Source organism: Carcharhinus amblyrhynchos, chromosome 1, assembly GCF_965287045.1.
Source record: "Carcharhinus amblyrhynchos chromosome 1, sCarAmb.v2.hapA, whole genome shotgun sequence".
Classification (NCBI taxonomy): domain Eukaryota; kingdom Metazoa; phylum Chordata; class Chondrichthyes; order Carcharhiniformes; family Carcharhinidae; genus Carcharhinus; species Carcharhinus amblyrhynchos.
The window spans coordinates 17,400,051-17,420,832 of record NC_137324.1 but is presented as its reverse complement, the minus strand read 5'-3'; the positions used below and the strand labels follow the sequence as shown (position 1 = coordinate 17,420,832).

The 20,782-nt window shown below is 43.3% G+C and overlaps 1 protein-coding gene across 1 annotated transcript in view; it reads right to left on the bottom strand.

The window, feature by feature from the left end:
* The window catches only part of suclg1 (succinate-CoA ligase GDP/ADP-forming subunit alph), a 72,833-nt gene that overhangs the window by 25,115 nt on the left and 26,936 nt on the right, over positions 1 to 20,782 (bottom strand). Inside the window, exons 3-7 of the mRNA XM_080195297.1 lie at positions 19,245 to 19,361; positions 12,782 to 12,994; positions 11,207 to 11,264; positions 8,677 to 8,760; positions 7,075 to 7,226 (exon numbers count right to left, since the gene is read on the bottom strand). Of these exons, the coding sequence (XP_080051423.1) occupies positions 7,075 to 7,226; positions 8,677 to 8,760; positions 11,207 to 11,264; positions 12,782 to 12,994; positions 19,245 to 19,361 (624 nt within the window). The remainder of the gene's footprint in view (positions 1 to 7,074; positions 7,227 to 8,676; positions 8,761 to 11,206; positions 11,265 to 12,781; positions 12,995 to 19,244; positions 19,362 to 20,782) is intronic.

The following is a 20,782-nucleotide window of genomic DNA, read 5'->3' as shown; positions in this document are numbered from 1 at the left end:
TCACCTACCTACAGATGAAAAGTGTGAGCATGAGGGCAGTGGAATAGTCAAGTCTGGACGTAGCAAAACAGCAAATAGAAATAATATTCTTTGCTGGGTATAAACTCTAGAAATAAGCCAGGATCATAATGCAGGTTACAAATAATTACAGTTCTTATTTTATCTGACGGGCCATCACTATATTTGATTAACACTGTGGATAAATATATTCCTTCTAAAAGAAAGTTTAGAAAAGAATACCTACAAGTGGAGGAGGCCATTTGGCCCATCAAGACTGCACCAACAACAATCCCACCCAGGCTCTATCCCCGTAGCCTCAGGTGTTTATCCCATTTATTCCTCTGACACTACAGAGCAATTTAGCATGGCCTACCAATCTAACCTGCACATCTTTGGATCTGGGAGGAAACTGGAGCACGCAGGGGAAACCCACACAGACACAGAAAGACTCCACACAGACAGTGACCCAAGCCGAGAATCAAACCTGGGTCCTTGGCGCTGAGGCAGCAGTGCTAACCACTGTGCCACCATGTCGCCCACTTCAATACTTTGATTAATACTTCCATTATTAGTCCCTAGTAATATTGTGCATAATATCACATGCTACATAGTACAGTAGCCTCTCACTTAAAGCTGTGGCTGAGTTCTTAAAAATCAGGACTTTAAATGAAAGAACTTTCAGTGAATCGTGGGTTTAAGAAACCATGTCAAAGCCAGAGTTTAGGATCTTTCGGACATTTCTCACCCAGAAGAAAATAATGCACGCGTTGAAACATTGTACCATACATGTGCAACACCAACTGAAATAACTTGCAAAATAAAGTACATCACTAAATACAAAAACATAATATACAAATTTTGTAAAACAAAAGACAAAGCTCCCCTCAGTATACAGTATTTTTAGATTGACCATGCTCCATCTAGTGATGGGTGTTGGTCAGTGCAGTTACCAGCTACTTGCGCTGACCAATGTCGTTCATTCCTACCTGCTCTTGAACTGAATGGTTTGCCAGGCCATTTCAGAGGACATTTATGAGTCAATCACATTGTTGTGGGTCTGGAATCACATGTAGGCCAGACCAGGTGAAGATGACAGATTTCTTTCTCTCAGGGACATTAACAAACCAGATGGGTTTGCCGAAAGTGGTCTCATGGCCATCATTAGGCTTCTAATTTCAAATTTTTATTGAATTCCAATTCCACCATCTGTGTGGCGAGATTCAAACCTGGTTCGCCAGAGCATTACTCCGAGTCTCTAGGTTACTAATTCACTGTGCCGCCATCTCCCCACTGAGTTCAGGAGCAAAGCCAGAAGCCACAGAAAAACAGACCCTGAAGACTCAGATAAGGAGGATCGTGACAGACACCTCCAGACCCTGAAAGATGCCCTCATAAGAACAGGATATGGTGCTCGACTCATAGATCGGCAGTTCCGATGCGCCACAGCGAAAAACCGCACCGATCTCCTCAGAAGGCAAACACAGGACACAGTGGACAGAGTACCCTTCGTCGTCCAGTACTTCCCCGGAGCGGAGAAGCTACGACATCTTCTCCGGAGTCTTCAACACATCATTGATAAAGACGAACATCTCGCCAGGGCTATCCCCACACCCCCACTTCTTGCTTTCAGACAACCACACAACCTCAAACAGACCATTGTTCGCAGCAAACTACCCAGCCTTCAGGAGAACAGTGACCACAATACCACACAAACCTGCCACAGCAACCTCTGCAAGACATGCCGGATCATCGACATGGATACCATCATCACACGTGAGAATACCGTCCACCAGGTACATGGTAAATACTCTTGCAACTCGGCCAACATTGTCTACCTGATACGTTGCAAGAAAGGATGTCCCGAAGCATGGTACATTGGGGAGACCATGCAGACGCTATGACAACGGATGAATGAACATCGCTCGACAGTCACCAGGCAAGACTGTTCCCTTCCTGTTGGCGAACACTTCAGTGGTCACGGGCATTCAGCCTCTGACCTTCGGGTAAGCATTCTCCAAGGCGGCCTTCACGACACACGACAGCGCAGAGTCGCTGAACAGAATCTGATAGCCAAGTTCCGCACACATGAGGACGGTCTCAACAGGGATCTTGGGTTCATGTCGCACTATCTGTAACCCCCGTGACTTGCCTGGGTTTGCAAAACCTCACTTACTGTACTGTCTGGAGACAATACACATCTCTTTAAACTGTGATCGGTGCTCCTTCCACTCACATTATCAGCCACTTCAGGTCTTGAACAGCAGGTTAGGTGTAAGGATTCGCATTCTAATCAGTAATCTCTAAACTGTCCGTGCTTTATATGCTCTGTCTGAGGCCAGAACTCTCCATTCACCTGACGAAGAGGCTAACCCGAAAGCTTGCGAGTATATTATCAAATAAATAGGTTGGACTAAAACCTGGTGTTGTCAGACTTTTTACTGTGTTTACACCAGTCCAACGCCGGCATACCCACATCATGACTCAGATAAGAACAGGGGCCAGGAAGGGGGAAAGGGAGGGAGGTGGCGTAGACTGGGGTTATCAGCAACGGCGGGGAGGAGTCGGCAAAGGCTAGAGGTCAGCAAGGAGGAAGATGGACTGAGGCTGAAGGTGAGGGTACAATGGGAAAATTATGTGTGCAGACCTGTCAAAGAGGAGGAAGTCTGTGGCAAATGATGTTTAAATGAATCTGACAACCAGTATATTGACGCTACTTTCTTTAAAATAAAAGAACAAAGAAAAGTATAGCAGAGGAACAAGCCATTCGGTCCTCCAAGCCTGTACCAATCACAGTGCCTTAACTAAACTAAAAAAAACCTTCTGCCTTCACTCAATCTTATCCCTCTATTCCCTCCCCATCCAGATGTCTCTTAAATGTTGATTAACATGCCTGCTTCCACCACCACCTCTGGGGCAATGTGTTCCAGGCACCCGTCATTTTGTGTGTGAAAGACATCCCCCTTAAACTTTCCCCCTTTCACCTTGAACCTGTATCCTCTTGTAATTAACACTTCCATCCTAGGAAAAAGCCTCCAACTATCCACCCTGTCTATGACTCTCATAATTTTGTAGACCTCTATTGGTCCCCTCTGCCCCTCCAGTGAAAACAATCCTAATTTATTCAACCTCTCCTCATAGCCAACGTCCTCCAGACCAGGCAAAATCCTGGTGAACCTTATTTGCACTCTCTCCAAAGCTTCCACGTCCTCCTGGTAGTATTGATGACATTAAAGTGAAATAGTGTTAAGAAAGTTGACGGTAAATGAGGATTTGCAGTCTCTAACAGTGTAGGCATTTACAAAGTACTGGCATAAAATCAACAGCATAGACATAGACCGTTGGGCTCAGCTGGTCAGTGTTGCTGCTTCTCCTGTACCTCTCCCACCCTGCTTCATCTAACCCCACTTACAGAACGATGCCCTTCTTTGTCCCCCATGTACTTATCTAGCCTCTCTTCAAATGCAACAATGAAGCATTTTAAGATGCTTCCGGGAAAAAGTATTTTCTTACATGCAAATTTAACACTTAGCAAGTACCTTGATCAATTTCCAATGGATTTTGCTCCATTATCAGAATACTAAATATCAACATCTGGTACAAGCAGTGTGGCACAAAGTTTTTCATTTAACTGCTTAGTGTTAATCTGTGGACTTGTTCTAAAAGAGACAACTTTTGTCCAGAGGATAGATTAAGCTGTATAAGATCATATTTGTTCCTTGAATTTTGGATTTCACAAATCTGAGGACACTGCATCATTACAACAGGGGGAAAGGATATGGCAGGGCATCGAGTCAAATTGGAAGTTTTGGTTTTAATTGGCCTCTAAGAGCCAATCCTCCCTTAATTCCCACATCACAAAAGCAGCACAATATTAACACCTCTGTGATCGAGCAGTTCACTGGGTGATTTTGATCTGATTTATTATTGTCACATGTATTGGGATACAGTGAAAAGTATTGTTTTTTTGTGCGTTATACAGACAAAGCATACCATTCATAGAGAAGGGAACAAGAGAGTGCAGAATGTAGTGTTACAGTCATAGCTAGGGTGTAGAGAAAGATCAACTTAATGCGAGGTAGGTCCATTCAAAAGTCTGATGGCAACAGGGAAGAAGCCATTCTTGAGTCGGTTGGTATGTAACCCAAATGATGTGGAGTTGCCGGTGTTGGACTAGGACAGGCACAGTAAGAAGTCTCACAACACCAGGTTAAAGGCCAACAGGTGAGTGCCTGACGAAGGAGCAGTGCTCCAGAAGCTTATGCTACCAAATAAACCTGTTGGACTTTAACCTGGTGTTGTGAGACTACTTACCATGACCCAAATGGTGAGAGCCAGATTTTGTAATAAGTTGCATGCATCCAAGCTCTGGAATAAACGACGAGGGAGAAAGGCAACAGAAGTGGATGCACAGGATAAACATTGAAAAGAATGGAGGGAAAAATGATTTATAGACACAGGGGAGAACTCTCCCTCTCCTCATGTCATTATCAACAACTCAACACGGCACAAATCAAGACTTGAAGTGTGCAGGGTCCATGCAGATCCAATTAAAAATTAATAGCGCAATTTAAAAAAATAAAGCCCCCCGGTGAGCATTTTGAGAATATAGGGCACAGAAGGCTCTGATACAACCAATAACAAGCCTGCAACCAGAAAAGAGCAACTCTATTACACAGATTTTTGTGAAGCTTTTTTCTAAATTTATATTAAAATTTACATCTATCTAAACAAAAGGGAAAGAAAACGAACCCAGGTCACCTTGTGAAAATGTTAGCATAATGATTAATGCATGTTCAAATGAATATGTATATTCACTGATACCTGGCAGACAGTGTAGGAACATGCTGAGAAACTGAAAACACTGCGATTCAGTTCTTGTTTGTTTATTAATTGGGGAGAATGGGGTGGCTGCTGCACTAATACAATCAATTCATTGATCTGCAGCAATAATCATCAAGCTAAATCCATATAAAACTGAAAGTCACGCACACAAAGCATTTCATATTGCAAACACAAAGCAAAAGCATTACGGTTTTACATTTTTATTGGTCTGGTTACTCTTTGGCAGGTGTAAAAAAATCTGCTCTGATCAGGACCTGAAAATAAAGATGCAAAGGATTAACCCGCCCAGGGAAGGAGCTACGTTTATTAAAACAGTATTTCCATCTGTGAGAGTGAATTCAAACTCTCTCTCTTTGTAGGGGCACAGCCAACCCATGGCAGCACGGTGGAACAGTGGTCAGCAGGGACCCAAGTTCAATTCCAGCCTAGGGTCACTGTGTGGAGTTTGCACGCTCTCCCCGTGTGTGCATGGGTTTCCTCCCACAGTCCAAAGATGCGCGGGTTAGGTGGACTGGCCACGCTAAATTAACCCTCGTGTCAGGGAGATTAGCAAGGTAATGTGTGGAGTTACGGGAGTAGCACCAGGGTGGGATTGTCGTCTGTGCAGACTCAATGGGCTGAATGGCCTCCTTCTGCACTGTGGAATTCTATGACCACCACAAACCAATGTTTCTATGAACCTGCACCCGGGGGTTTTAAGCATTGGTTGCTGCTGGGCAAGGCTTAAAGACCCCCAAACATGTGAAAGATACTCTTGGTCTCCAACACAACACCACGGGGACAGGATTCATTGGCACCATTCTTCTGACTGATTTAATATGAAAGATAACTAACTGATCCTCTTTCCTACATTAGAAATACTCATGAGTCATAACCATACTGTGCAGAAGAGGCCCATTTTAACATTTCTCTGAAAGATTATATTTTTTTCAGCTTTGATCAATGCTCCAACTCTAAGGTCCTTGATACCTCCTTGCAAATATGGATAATTCCCCTCCCTACCTTTAATCCTTTCTGCCTACCTGGCCTTTCATCCCACTGCATGCTCATTTGTTCTACTGAGAGAAACACCTCGAGAGATCTACGGGTCATTGCCAAAGCAAGAGATGTTCACAGAATACTACAGTGCTGAAGAGGCCCTTCAGCCCATTGGGTCTGCACCGACACACGAGATGCCCTGGCCTGCCCAAGTAATCCCACCTGTCAGCCCTTGGCACATAGCCTTGAATGTTATGGCATGCCAAGTACTTCTTAAAGGATGTGAGGCATCCCGCCTCCACCACCCTCCCAGGCAGGGCATTCCAGAACATCACACCCTCTGGGTAGAAGAGTTTTTCCTCAAATCCCCCCGAAACCTCCCACCCCTCACTTTTAACTTGTGGCCGCTCGTAACTAACTGTTCAACTAAGTGGAACAGCTGCTCTCTGTCCATTCCCCTCATAATCTTGAGCACCTCAATCAGGTCACCCCCCCGCCTTACTCTTCTCTGCTCCAGAGGTAACAAGCCAAGCCTATTCAACCTCTCTTTATTACTTAAATGTTCATCCCAGGCAACATCCCTGTGAAGCTCCTCTGCACCTCTTCAAGTGCGTTCACGTCCTTCCTATGATGTGGGGATCAGAACTGCACACAGTACTCCACAATCCACAGCAACACAATATCCATAACTGTCCTGGTTATTCTGATCCTATTTACTATTGTGGCTGAGAACAAATGAATAAAACATTTTCTTTTTCAAATAATGCTTTCACTTTCCTTCTCTATTAGAGGTTCTGGTTACTATGCCAGAAGATCAGAGTCCCAGGGCAGAAGCTTCTAGCACAGATCAATATTCTGATCTCCTTGCTTCAGCACTTGAGCCCTGGGGCAAGTCACAAAATATTTTGGCTTAGCAGCTGAACATCCAGTCTTACTGCTTAAGACGGAATAAGCTGCCAGAGGTAGTAGCGTTTAGACAGTTACATGGATAAGATGGGTATGGAGGGATATGGACCAAATGCAGACAATTGGAACTAGCTTAGTGTTTAAAAAAGGGGCGCACGGACAAGTTGGGCCGAAGGGCTTAGTTCCATGCTGTAAACCTCTATGACACCACGAGATGATGAGATAATGACCCACTCTGTGGTTTTTTACTCTGATTCAAGGATAGGGATAGAACATTTAACAACAGCTCCCTTCACCACTCCTCAAGATAGTTTTTTTTAAAAGAAAGGTAGGAAGTCTTTTACACACCATATTGTGCTTTTGCAAAAAATCTGCCGCATTCTCCTCAGCATTGCCTCCAATCTCTCCGATTAGAATAATGCCTTCTGTTTTGGGGTCCTTCAGGAAGACGTCAAGGCAATCGATGAAATCCGTTCCATTGAAAGGATCTCCACCAATACCTAGAATTTAAATCATCATAATTATTTTGAATCTCATCATTACAAGCCAAGATTGCACAACTATTTTGTTGCTTATTCAATTTAATAAAGAAATCCAATTGTTTCGTACTATAGAAGGAATCTCCAGGTTTGTTTCCTTCCCAAGGTTTTAGTCAAACCCATCCTTGCCTTTAATGTTCCACCCTCACTCTCCAGATTTAAAGGCCACAGGACAAGAAATTTTCTTTCTTTAATCATGACATGCATCAGGAATGATCCTGACAGACATTCAAATCTGCCAACTGAAGGATTCATTAGTTTTTGCCCAAGGCTGGGGGAATTGTAGGGAAGAAACTACCTTGACAAGGAATTCAGAGCAGTAATGATCATTCCAACAGACTGGCGCACTCCTGAATGGCACAACAATCAGCCAAAAACCCAGAGAGAAGTGAGCCTGTGGAAATCACTACCACAAAAAGCAGCTGAGGCCAAAACATTGTATGTTTCCAAGAAAAAGTTGGATATAGCTCTTGGGGCAAAGAAAATCAAAGGATATGGGAGAAAAGGTGGGATCAAGCTGTTGAGTTGGGTGACCAGCCATGATTATAATGGTGGAGCAGGTGTGAAGGGCTGAATGACCTATAGCTGCTTCTATTTTCTGTTGCTTTGGCTATTTTTAGTACCCTGTAACATGCATGCACTCAAGCGCCACAGTAATCAGATGGTGGTCTCTAGGTGAATTGGAAACCTCCAGCCAACATGAAGATAGATAAGGACCAGCACTGGGTCAACAATAAATACAGGACAATGAGATTAAAGTGAGACCTTAAAATGGGTTTAATTAGATTTTTGATTTACTTTCATTCACTTGGAAGCTTATGGTAAATACTGCAACTTAGAGTGGGTGCTATTAAATCACAACAAAAACAGATAGTGGCAAATATTCATTCACAACACTTTTAAGGCTGTCAAATTTTGAAATACTGCCAATAATACTGGGAAAATGTGGCTTTGGGTGCATAATTAATTTGAGCTATGCATTATCGCTATTACTGTGAATGTTGAATGTCAAGGGGCAGGAAAGGTTGTAAAAAGTTGTAGAGGAAAAGTGTAGATGACATGGGGGAGAACCCAAAAGTGGCAAATGATAAATTAGTGGTGGTGTCTGCAGCACTGATTCATGATGAGCAGGTCTTGTGTTGCTGGCAGAAACTCCAGTGGAAGGCAGTGGGACAGCTATGCCAGTAGAAAGACTTGCTACTTTTTTCTAAATCCGCTTGAAAACAGAACGATTCTGCAAGCCGTAACATTACAACAGAACCTGCATCAAGACAGCTTTGGTACTCACAATGGTGGGAACACCACAAGAGTGTGCTAATGATTGCACTGTTTCCGCACTGTTTTGCACTTGTAGCAAAACGCGTGGCAGGCAAGGCAGGCTCGACTATGGCAATGGGAGCACAAGACTTACCAACACAGAGAGACTGGCCCAGGCCAACTTGTGTTGTCTGGTGAACTGCTTCATACGTTAGTGTACCGGATCTTGAAACAATACCTGAAAACAAAGACATTTCTTCCCTGAAAATATGAACGGTCCCCATCAAAAGAGTTCTGTGGTTACAGTGGTTTAGCATGCCATAAACCTGTTGCGTTGCCTATCCTAATTATCATCCCTCAATGAATTTATCCAAAATGCTGAGCCGCATGGGGCAAGAATGTCTGCAGAGTGTCATAACCTAAAAGCCTCAACTAACAATCGGAAAGCCTCAGTTCAAACCCAACCCTGGTAGTTTGAGAATTTGAATTCAGTCTTTAAATTCTGGAAATAAAAATCTCCGAGTAACAGAAACCATAGCTGGGATTTTCCAGCCCCGCTACAGTGGGATCTGCTTTGGAGACGGTGGCAAGCAAGCCAAATGTCCACTGGCTTTCAGCAGGGCCAGAGCATCTCACCCTCAATCTGTACTAAATCAGCTGTTCCCAGGCTTGACAAGCCAGCCTGGATGTTTGTCATTCACTATCCGGTGGCAGCGTCTGAAACAGTCACGCATGGATATAAAGCAAGGACAGGATTGGAATTCAGCTGTTCTGCCTCTCTGATTTAATAACTTGCCAAGGCTCAGACAGTAACCGGTCAACCGTGCAAGGCACTGGACTGTAATCTGCATCCATTAAGACCTAACCAGCAAGAAAATAATTCCTCCAGGACAAGGGAGGGAGGGGGAAAAGAAATTCTCAGAAAAAAAATATAGGCATGCCGGAAGAATGTCATGTTACTGGGCCCGTAACCTAGAAGTTTCAGCTAACAATTCAGTTCAAATCCAACCCTGGTAGTTTGAGAATTTGAATTCAGTTTTAAAAATCTGGAAATAAAAATCTGCAAATAACAAGACTATAGCCGGGATTTTTTAGTGCCACCTTGGTCTGATCTGCCGCAGGGATGTGGCAAACAAGTCAACTGTCCATTGGCTTTTGGCAGGGCTGGAGTATCTCACCTGTTGAAGGTATCAAATTGTAATAACTCAGCTGGTTCACCACTACCCTCTTAAGGATTAAAAGCTGCAGTTTTCATTATGACTCCAGGTCCACACCAATATGACTGATTCCCAACTGCTCCCTGAAGACAGCAGGTCATGCAGGCATATTGCACAAATGCAGGTTTTGAATTATGCTGGTTCACTGCTAACGCCTTACATTAAAGCAACTTCAACTTTCCTCTTCTGAAGGTGCTGATTCTAGTTGAGGTGCAATTCCACTGACCTCCAACATTTAGTGTTCATTCTTTACAGTGGAGCCTAAGCACAACCTAGGCTAATCAACACTGGCAGGCACTTTAACCTAAACCCAATCCTGCCCTCAGCTAAAGGCAACAGACATTTGGAATCAGAGCAAACAGTTGGATCAATTATTTCCCCAACTTCATCTGGAGCACAGAGATCAACTTGAAGCACCCCAATGTCTGACTGAACCTTCCTCAAATCAAACCTTTCCTGTCTGTACAGCCCAGTTAGAGACAGAGAACAGTAATAAATTGCAACAAGGATTTATTTTGATATGCGACTTAATGGAGAAATATAGTCCATCTAACCGCTACCCAGTGACCCCTGTTAGAAAGTGTTGATAAGTGGATGCCAGAAAACGGTAGTGTTAGATTCATTCTAATACTCAACATGTCAATAGCCTCTTGACCTAGATGCCAGAAGATTGCTGATGTGGGTGAAATAGGACTCTGCAGGAGTCCATAACCTTCAAGAGAGTAGTGAAACAAATTGTACTAGGGAACTCAGGCAGAATAACTGGTCAAGAGATGATACAATTACGTGAAGAGAACATTTCAATGGAAAATCTCCAAGAAAATTCTGCAGCTCTTATCTATTGACCTCCATCCTCACTAACCTATTTTATCTCCTAGTTGCTCCACGTCCCAAATTTAAAATGCTTGTATAAAAGCAAAATACTGCAGATGCCGGAAATCTGAAACAAAAACAGAAAGTTCCGAAGAAGAGTCATATTCGACTCGAGACGGTAACTTTGTCTCTCCACAGATGCCACCAGACCCACCGAGTTTTTCCGCTACTTTCCTACTTTTATTCAAAATACTTTCACTCGTTTTCAGAGCCCTCCAAGTCCGTCCCCTCTTGGTCCTCATTACCTCCAACTCCACATCATGCCCCCAAAGATCTTTATTATATCAATGCCCATCATCTTATAGATTCCCGTCATCAGCGACTCTGCCCTCAGCTTCTGGCAACCCACTTGGTGGCTTTCTCTCTCAGACCCCATCTGCCTCTCTATATCCCCTTAGCCTTCTTTTCCCCCTAAGGTCTCACTGATCAAATCTTCACTCACCCTTTTTAACCTCTCCTTTGGCTTCGCACCCATTTGCCTCAACTCTCATGACATTGTTCTAGATTAATACCTAATCACATTGTCCCTATTGCACGTCACAATGCGAAAAATCCTTGAGAGGAGATAAAAGCCAATGTGTATCCAGTACTCACCAATTCGTCCTTTCATATGGATGTGTCCGGGCATGATTCCAATTTTACACTCACCAGGCTTTAAAAGAATAAATTAATTCTAGGGAATAAGGCATGTCACAGACTGCACGCAATAATCAAATAAGCAAAATACAAAGAGAATGCACAAAATAAAAGCTTTTAACAATTTACTTCATGCAAACAAACATGCAAAAAAAAGGAAGAGACAATAAAATCAATGTTAGCTGCTCAGACTAAGGTAATCAAGAGATGATACATGACAATCAGCTACTGAATATTCTTGACTAAACAGCAGACTACTACAATGCACCAGCCAGGGAGACAGTGCATGGTTGGTCTTGGCACATTACAGTTGTTTCCTTTTTCCCCTAGGAACAATGTTATCAAGGCCTTTTTTTTGCCTCTTCTTACTTGCTCAGAGCATCAGGAGTCAACAACCTACTGTTGGGCTCTAGTCATGTGTAAACCAAACAGGGCAGCAAGTTTCTTTCTCTGAACTGGTTGGGTTTTTAAAAATGTCAATTTTACAATCATTTTCTCTAGTACTTCTCCACAAATCACCAACTTAGAGTCATAGAAATTTACAGCATGGAAACAAGCCCTTCGGCCCTACTTGTACATGCCATCCTTTTTTTTAAAACCACTAAGCTAGTCTCAATTGCCTGCATTTATGGAACTTCTTTGAATCCAAATTCACAAGCGGCCATTGTTGAATTTGAACAGACAGTAACTAGGATACCTATCCAACTCACCAAACCTTTTAGCTCAGACATCAGTATTCAACAAGTGCTCAAAATAGGCATAGAATCAGCCACTTTCTGTGCTCAACTGCTTTTGCAAAGAATTCTCTGCCCCAAAGGGTAGTGGTGGCTGGATCCTAAGAAGTATTTAAAGTGGAGGTGGATAAATATTTGATAGATCGAGGAATGGGGAAATGGCATAGAAAAGAAGTTCAGGCTGGCATAGATCAGCCATGATTATATTGAATGGCACAACAGACTTGAAGGGCCTAGTGGCCCACTCCTGCTTCTGTTTCTTGTGATGAAGTTTTATATTGTCTGTCAGTTAACGCAATTTTAATGAAACATTAACCTGAAACGTTAATGTCATTTCACTCTCCACAGATCCTGCCAGTACAAATGCTGAGCATATGCAGCTTTTTTTGGTTTTATTTCAGATTTTGTGCAGTATTGTACTTTTGTACAAAGGTAACTTCTGGTTTGACTGTGATGCACTTCCGGTCAAATTGTCAGCCAAGATACATGTTGAATAATAACTCTGGTGTTGTATCAAGTCATGTCAGGGCCATGCCCGAACACGGGTCAGTGCCTTCACAGTCCGAAAACACAGGGAGATAAGAAGCTACCCTGTATTAAGTTGTGAAAGCATTTACGTTGGATTTGAAAGTGCCTGTAATTTATCTCACAATGGACTTCACTACATTCTTTCCCCTCAATCTAACTTCAGAGTTTTCTTGAAAGATGGTGGAGTATCTGAAAATAACATTAACACGCAATTAATAAAAATGTACCAGTTAAATAAATGATTTATGTAATTTTAGTTTAAGACACTTACATTTATTACACCAGGGCAGTTCGGGCCAATGAGGCGAGTCTTACTCTGGCGAAGAAGTCGATGTTTCACCCGTACCATGTCCTGCTGTGGGATTCCTTCTGTGATGCAGACCACCAGCGGGATCTCGGCATCAATCGACTCAAAGATAGCGGCAGCAGCAAATGGGGGAGGGACATAGATAACAGATGCATCAGCTCCTGTGCTTTCTTTGGCCTTAAAGCACAAACATAAGAGCAGGTTATTCCTTGCAACGTTATCAAAAGTTTGAGTAAGTAATCCTTTCTCCCCTCACGCTGCAACAGACAGAAGGATACAGGCTATTCACTTGAGATGGCTGATATACTGAGCTCCCATTTGCAAACATGCTATTAATAGGAGCCTTGTGAGAAAAGGATGAGAGGAACAATTCAGCCTTAGTTAGTCCAATGTGTGCAGGAAGGTTTCATGACACAGTATGTAGATAGGCCAACAAGAGGTGAGGCTACATTGGATTTGGTACTGGGTAATGAACCAGACCAGGTGTTAGACTTGGAAGTAGGTGAGCGCTTTGGTGATAGTGACCACAGTTCGGTTACTTTTACCTTAGTGATGGAAGGGGATAGGTATATACCGAAGGGCAGAAGTTATAGCTGGGGGAAAGGTAATTATGAGGCTATTAGCGAGATTTAGGATACATAGGGTGGAGTAGGAAATTGCAGGGGCTGGGAACATCTGAAATGTGGAGCTTATTCAAGGAGCAGCTACTGCGAGTCCTTGATAAATATGTGCCTGTCAGGCAGGGAGGAAGTGGTCGAGCAAGCGAACCGTGGTGTACTAAGGAAGTTGAATCTCTGGTGAAGAGGAAGAAGGAGGTTTATGTAAAGATGAGGCGTGAAGGCTCAGTTAGGGCACTGGAGAGTTATAAATTAGCCAGGAAGGAGCTAAAGAGAGAATTAAGAGCTAGAAGAGGACATGAGAAGACTTTGGCAGATAGGATCAAGGAAAATCCTAAAGCTTTCTACAGGTATGTCAAGAATAAAAGATTGGTTAGGGCAAGATTAGGGCCAGTCAGAGACAGCAGTGGGAAGTTGTGCATGGAGCCTGAAGAGATAGGAGAGGCACTGATGAGTATTTTTCGTCAGTATTCACGCAGGAAAAAGTCAGTGTAGTCGAGGAGAATACTGCGACACCAGGCAGTAGACTAGACGGGATTGAGGTACATAAGGTGGTGGTGTTGGCAATTCTTGAGAGTGTGAAAATAGATAAGTCCCCTGGGCCAGATGGGATTTACCCTAGGATTCTCGGGGAGGCTAGGGAGGAGATTGCAGAGCCTTTGGCTTTGACCTTCATGTCGTCATTGGCTTCAGGTATAGTGCCAGAAGACTGGAGGATAGCAAATGTTGTCCCCTTGTTCAAGAAGGGGAGTAGAGACCATCCTGGGAATTATAGACCAGTGAGCCTTACTTCTGTTGTGGGCAAAGTTTTGGAAAGAATTATAAGGGATAGGATTTATAATCATCTAGAGGGAAATAAATTGATTAGGGATAGTCAAAACGGTTTTGTGACGGGTAGGTCGTGCCTCACAAACCTTATCGAGTTTTTGACAAGGTGACCAAAGAGGTGGATAAGGGTAAGGCAGTTGATGTGGTGTATATGGATTTTAGCAAAGTGTTTGATAAGGTTCCCCATGGTAGGCTATTGCAGAAAATGCAGATGCATGGGATTAAGGGTGATTAGCAGTTTGGATCAGGAATTGGCTAGCCGATAGAAGACAGAGGGCGGTGGTTGATGGGAAATACTCAACCTGGAGTTCAGTTACAAGTGGTGTACCTCAAGGATCTGTTTTGGGGCCACTGCTGTTTGTCATTTTTATAAATGACCTAGATGAAGGTGTAGAAGGATGGATTAGTAAATTTGCTGATGACACCAAAGTCGGAGGAGTTGTAGACAGTGAGGATGGATGTTACAGTTTGCAGAGGGACATAGATAAGCTGCAGAGCTGGGCCGAGAGGTGGCAGATGGAGTTTAATGTGGAAAAGTGTGAGGTGATTCACTTTGGTAAGAGTAACAGGAGTACAGAATACAGGGCTAATGGAAGGACTCTTAGTAGTGTTGACGAGCAGAGAGATCTCGGGGTACATATGCATAGCTCCCTGAAAGTTGGTACCCAGGATGATAAGGTTGTTAAGAAGGCGTACGATGTGTTAGTTTTTATTGGTCGAGGGATTGAATTTCGGAGCTGTGAGGTCATGTTACAACTGTACAAAACTCTGGTGCGGCCGCACTTGGAGTATTGCGTACAGTTCTGGTCGCCGCATTATAAGAAAGATGTGGAGGCATTGGAAAGGGTGCAGAGGAGGTTTACCAGGATGTTGCCTGGTATGGTGGGAAGGTCTTATGAGGAAAGGCTGAGGGACTTGATGTTGTTTTCATTGGAGAGAAGAAGGTTACGAGGTGACCTGATTGAGGCACACAAGATGATCAAAGGATTGGATAGGGTGGACAGTGAGAGCCTTTTACCTCGGATGGTGATGGCTAACACAAGGGGACATAGCTTTAAATTAAGGGGTGGTAATTATAGGACGGATGTTAGAGGTAGGTTCTTTACTCAGAGGGTAGTAAGGTCGTGGAATGCTCTGCCTGCAGCAGTTGTGGACTCGCCAACTTTAAGGGCATTCAAATGGTCAGTGGATAGGCATATGGATAACATTGGAATAGTTTAGGTTAGAGGGTCATTAGATTGGTTCCACTGGTCGGCGCAACATCGAGGGCCGAAGGGCCTGTACTGCGCTGTAATGTTCTATGTAGCTGGGAAGTACACGTGATAGTTGTAGAGGATAACAACGATGAAAACAAGTTTCTCAGTGTAATATTTCAGTGCATAATGATCCACAATTAAATATATTTGATTTATTATCACATGTATTAACACAGTGAAAAGTAATGTTTCTTGCACACTATACCGATAAGGCATACCGTTCATAGAGAAGGAAAGGAGAGAGTGCAGAGTATGGTGTTACAGTCATAGCTAGGATATAGAGAAAGATCGACTTAATGCAAATTAAGTAAAAAGGTAAGTAAGATATGGAAATACATAAGTGCACACAAGTAAAACAAAACTGTTATTAAAACTTTCTCTACGAACAGTATGCTTTGTATGTATAGCGCACATGAAACAATACTTTTCCCTCTACACTAATACATGTGACAATAACAAATCAAATCAAATCACCACGGTGAGACTAAGGAAATTCATAAAAGTACATACTGCTAAAACCTTCAGCATTGTCTTTGCCACACCCAGACTCAACTATTTCAATATTTTCCTGACCTGTCTCCCATCCTTCGCTTTCCATGAACCTTAGCTCAAACAAAGCTTTTACTGCACGTAACCTGTTCCTCGCCAAGATTCACTCACAATCGCTTCTGCCCACCTTGGTACTTCAAAGCCTCTGCCTCAGAACACTATTTTGTGATGATACTGTGCCTGTAAGAGATATATGGGTTGCATTTCTGTGTTACAAAGCTGAAAACACAGCATCACGTGAGCATTCTTGTTTTTGTGCTAACTAAATCTGATAAAGGATGTACGTTTGTGGGATACTGCTTTATCTTGGAACAACAGAGGTAGCTAGCTGGGTTATACTGTGCTATGTTTAAGGTAATTTTTGTAATTGGTAACAGTTATGCTAATTATTTCTATGATATTCTAAATGTGTTCTTAAATAAACTTTGTGGGATAAAAGCTTCCTAGCGGGTCACCTGAATCATACCTGGAGTGAAACATCTTATGCTCACCAATCCCAAAATCAAATGTAAAATATTAGGGTCTAAGATAACTTCACAAAACACCTTGAAGCTACTGGACTGGGCCTTAACAATTTTTGTGGCTAAACCCCTTCCTTTCACTAAATTCCACCAGCATTACAATCTTCTTCCTTCTCTTCCAAGAACGCTTCATTTCTGATTTTGGCCTTTTGCCCATCTCCCCTGCCTTTGCCCCACTACATTAGATGTGCCTTAAGAACATAAGAAATGGGAGCAGGAGTAGGCCATCTAGCCCTTCGAGCCTGCCCCGCCATTCAATAAGATCATGGCTGATCTGTCGTGTCTCAGCTCCACATTCCCGCCCTCTCCCCATAACCCTTAATCCCCTTGCCTATCAAAAACCTATCAACCCGCGTCTTAAAAATATTTAGCGAGGCAGCCTCCACCACTTCAACGGGCAGAGAATTCCAGACGTTCACCACCCTTTGAGTGAAGAAGTTCCTCCTCAACTCCGTTCTAAACCGCCCCCCCTTTATCTTGAGGCTGTGCCCTCTAGTCCTACTGTCCTTTCTGAGCGGGAAGAGCCTCTCCACCTCTATCCTATCCATCCCATTCATCATCTTATATGTCTCAATGAGATCTCCCCTCATTCTTCTAAACTCTAACGAGTACAAGCCTAGTTTATTCAGCCTCTCCTCATAGTTCAACCCCCTCAACTCCGGTATCAGCCTAGTAAACCTCCTCTGCACTCCCTCCAAGGCCAAAATATCCTTGCGTAAGTGCGGCGACCAAAACTGCACACAGTACTTCAGCTGCGGCCTCACGAGTGCCCTATACTGCTGCAGCAAGACCTCCCTACTTTTATATTCAATCCCCCTCGCTATGAAGGCCAGCATCCCATTTGCCTTCCTGACCACCTGCTGCACCTGCAGGCTGGGTTTTTGCGACTCATGCACAAGGACCCCGAGGTCCCTCTGCACCGTCGCCTGCTGCTGCTTTTTGCCACGTAAGTAATAGTCCTTCCTACCATTATTCCTTTCAGTTACTTAGGCCCAAATGTTCTAAAATTTCCTGTTCAACCTGTCAAATTTCTTCTTTTCATTTAAGGCCCACCCTAAAATGCACCTCTTCAACCAAGGTTTTGGCCACCTTCTTAGTATTTCCTTCTTCGATGCCCATTAACCTTTTCCCGATACTTGGGTTCATCATCTTTGTACAGTGCTTTTATCTAATTCAATGTTAAAGATGCTATAAAAATGCAATTTTATTGCTGGCACATCTTTAACATGTAAATCTATCAGGAGGCACTAGGTTTCAGTGCAAAATGGTTGCTACTGTAATCAAACCAAGGCTGTTTGACAATCATTGATTAATGGTGCAAGATAGACAATTTAGTTTCGAACGCAACTTCATGTCATTCACAGAGGCAAATTGGCTTCCATCACAATATTTGCCATTTTGTCTGTGGCATCAGCATCTAAAACAGGGTGATCAACTATTTCACAAGATCATCCACTCTTTGCCCAATTGTTTTACATCCCATAGCATTTCCTCAGGCCATTGTTCTATATTTCATGGTACTCTTCTAGTCTTGGTGCTCATTGCACATGCACTGCTGTGGTGTCAGGTGTCAGCCAATGCCTGCCTGGAGTTGGATTGGAGTCAAGGAGGAACAAGGAGCATACTGGAGGGACACTGGAGCAGAATATTGGTACTGGGACTTGCCGTATATTTTCTTGCTGTAGAGTACTTAAGGTGAGAATCCAAAGATGGGAGACGGCTCGAACTGGGTGGGCGGGGAAGTAAAGGTACAGGCCAAGTGAAGTTGCGGTCAGGAATTCAGGTAGAGGGGATCCAGCTGTTGACAGGCACAAGTGAGGGGCAATGGGGTGGGAGGAGGGGGTCGTGGTGGATGCAAAGTCCAGGGCCAGGATTCCCTGCAAATCCCAGTCGGTGGGAAGGAGTGTCTGGACATGACTGGGGTTGGTTGGTTCCGGCAAGTCAGTAGACCCACAAAGGAAATACAACAAATGAGGGATGGGTGACAGAGGGGTTCTGTTCGGCTAATTTAGTGTGGGGCACTTAAAAAATGAACTTCTGAGTGAGCAAGAATAAGGGGGGCTTGGGGAGAGGGGCTTTTGAGTCTGTCAGATTAATTGGGCAGAGGTGTGTGCACATTTTTCTTTTGGGGTGCAGTGTGGAGCTTTGAGTGCTAACTGCACAGCAATGGCAGGGTTAAAGAGGTAGGTCACAAGATAAAAATTTTGCACTTGCAATGGTCACACCAGCTCCCCCAGTCAATGGTCTCACCTGTCAGCAACTCCACCATTGAAGTATCCCTCATTTACTTCCCCACCGAGTTGGTCATCCTGGGATGAAGTTTAATTTAGAAAACTAGTGAGTTATTGGAAACACTCCATTGTCTGTTTAGAGATTGAGGAGGCAATGAGGTAATCACAGGTATATTCTAAAAGCAGTTCAAGATGAATTCTGAACTTGTTAGAAAGCTCAGGACTTGCTGCTGGTTCCATTTTTTTTGAGCAATTCATCATGGTTAAATTGCAGAAATTATTTGCTTGGAGAAATTTGCTACACATTACAAATGTCTACTCACACTTTTACGTTTGTACATTTTGTTTTGTTACATCTGTTAAAACATGGAAGGATTCTATTTGGTGAGTAGTCACACTGAAAGCATTAAACTGGCTGCATTTACCTCTTTAACGGAGTTGAATACAGGTAAATTCAAGTGGCTTTTACCCCCTTTCCCCGGTGACACTCCACCTACTAGATTAGTGCCATATTCCAAAGCTTGCTGGCTGTGGAACGTTCCCTGGAATATGCAGTAAATGAAAGAGAAGAAAAAAGTTATCAAATTAACATTCAAACATCCTCGACTGAATCACACAATCACAGAATACTGTTGTGAAAAGCGGCTCTTCAGGCCCAACAAGTCCCAAACTTTAAAAAAAAGTCCATGTCCAACGAGGATGAGAAGGGGGATGTAATAACTGGAAATGAAAACATGGCTGAAGCATCCAACAGCTATTTTGTGTCGGTCTTCACAGTGGAAGGCACAAATAACATGCCAAAAATTGGTAACATGGAATTGATGAAGGCGGCTATGGCAGGTAAGAACCTAGAAACTATTATCACAAAAGAGGTAATGTTGGGCAAGTTAACGGGGGCTAAAGGTAGACAAGTCTCCTGGTCCTGATGGAATGCATCCCAGGGTACTAAAAGATGGCGGGAGAAATAGCAAATGCACTAGTGGTAATTTACCAAAATTCGCTGGACTCTGGGGTGGTTCCTGCAGACTGGAAAACAGCAAATGTGACGCCATTGTTTAAAAAAGGTAGACAAAAGGCAGGTAACCATAGGCCAGTTAGCTTAACTTCTGTAGTACGGAAAATGCTTGAATCTATCATCAAGGAAGAAATAGCGAGACATCTGGATATAAATTGTCCCATTGGTAAGACACAGCATGGGGTCATGAAGGGAAGATCATGTTTGACTAATTTGATGGAATTCTTTGAGAACATTATGTATGCAGTGGACAATGGGGAACCTGTGGATGTGGTGTATCTAGATTTCCGAAGGCATTTGACAAGGTGTCGCACCAAAGACTACTACATAACATAAAAGTGCACAGCGTTACTACGGGTGATGTGTCAGCATGGATCAAGGATTGGTTAATGAACAGAAACCAAAGAGTAGGAGTAAATGGGTGTTTTTCTGGTTGGCAATCAGTGACTAGTGGTGTGCCTCAGGGATCAGTATTGGGGCCACAGTTGTTTACAACTTACGTAGAAGATTTGGAATTGGGGACCGAGTGTAGTGTGTCAAAATCGCAGATGACACTAAGATGGGTGGCAGAGCAAAGTGTGCAGAGGATGCTGGAAGTCTGCAAAGGTATATAAATATTTAAGTGAGTGGGCGAGGGTCTGGCAGATGGAGTACAATATTGGTAAATGCAAGGTCATTCATTTTAGTAGGAATAACAGCAAAACGGACTTTTAAATGGTAAAAAAATTGTAGCATGCTGCTCTGCAGACGGGCCTGGGTGTCCTTGTGCAGGAATCTCAAGGAGTTGATTTGCAGGTGCAGCAGGTAATTAAGAAGGCAAATGGAATTTTGTCCTTCATTGCTAGAGGGATGGAGTTTAAAAATAGTCATGTTATGTTGCAGAAGGTGCTGGTGAGGGGAGGTGTGGCCTGGAGTACTGTGTACAGTTTTGGTCTCCTCACTTGAGAA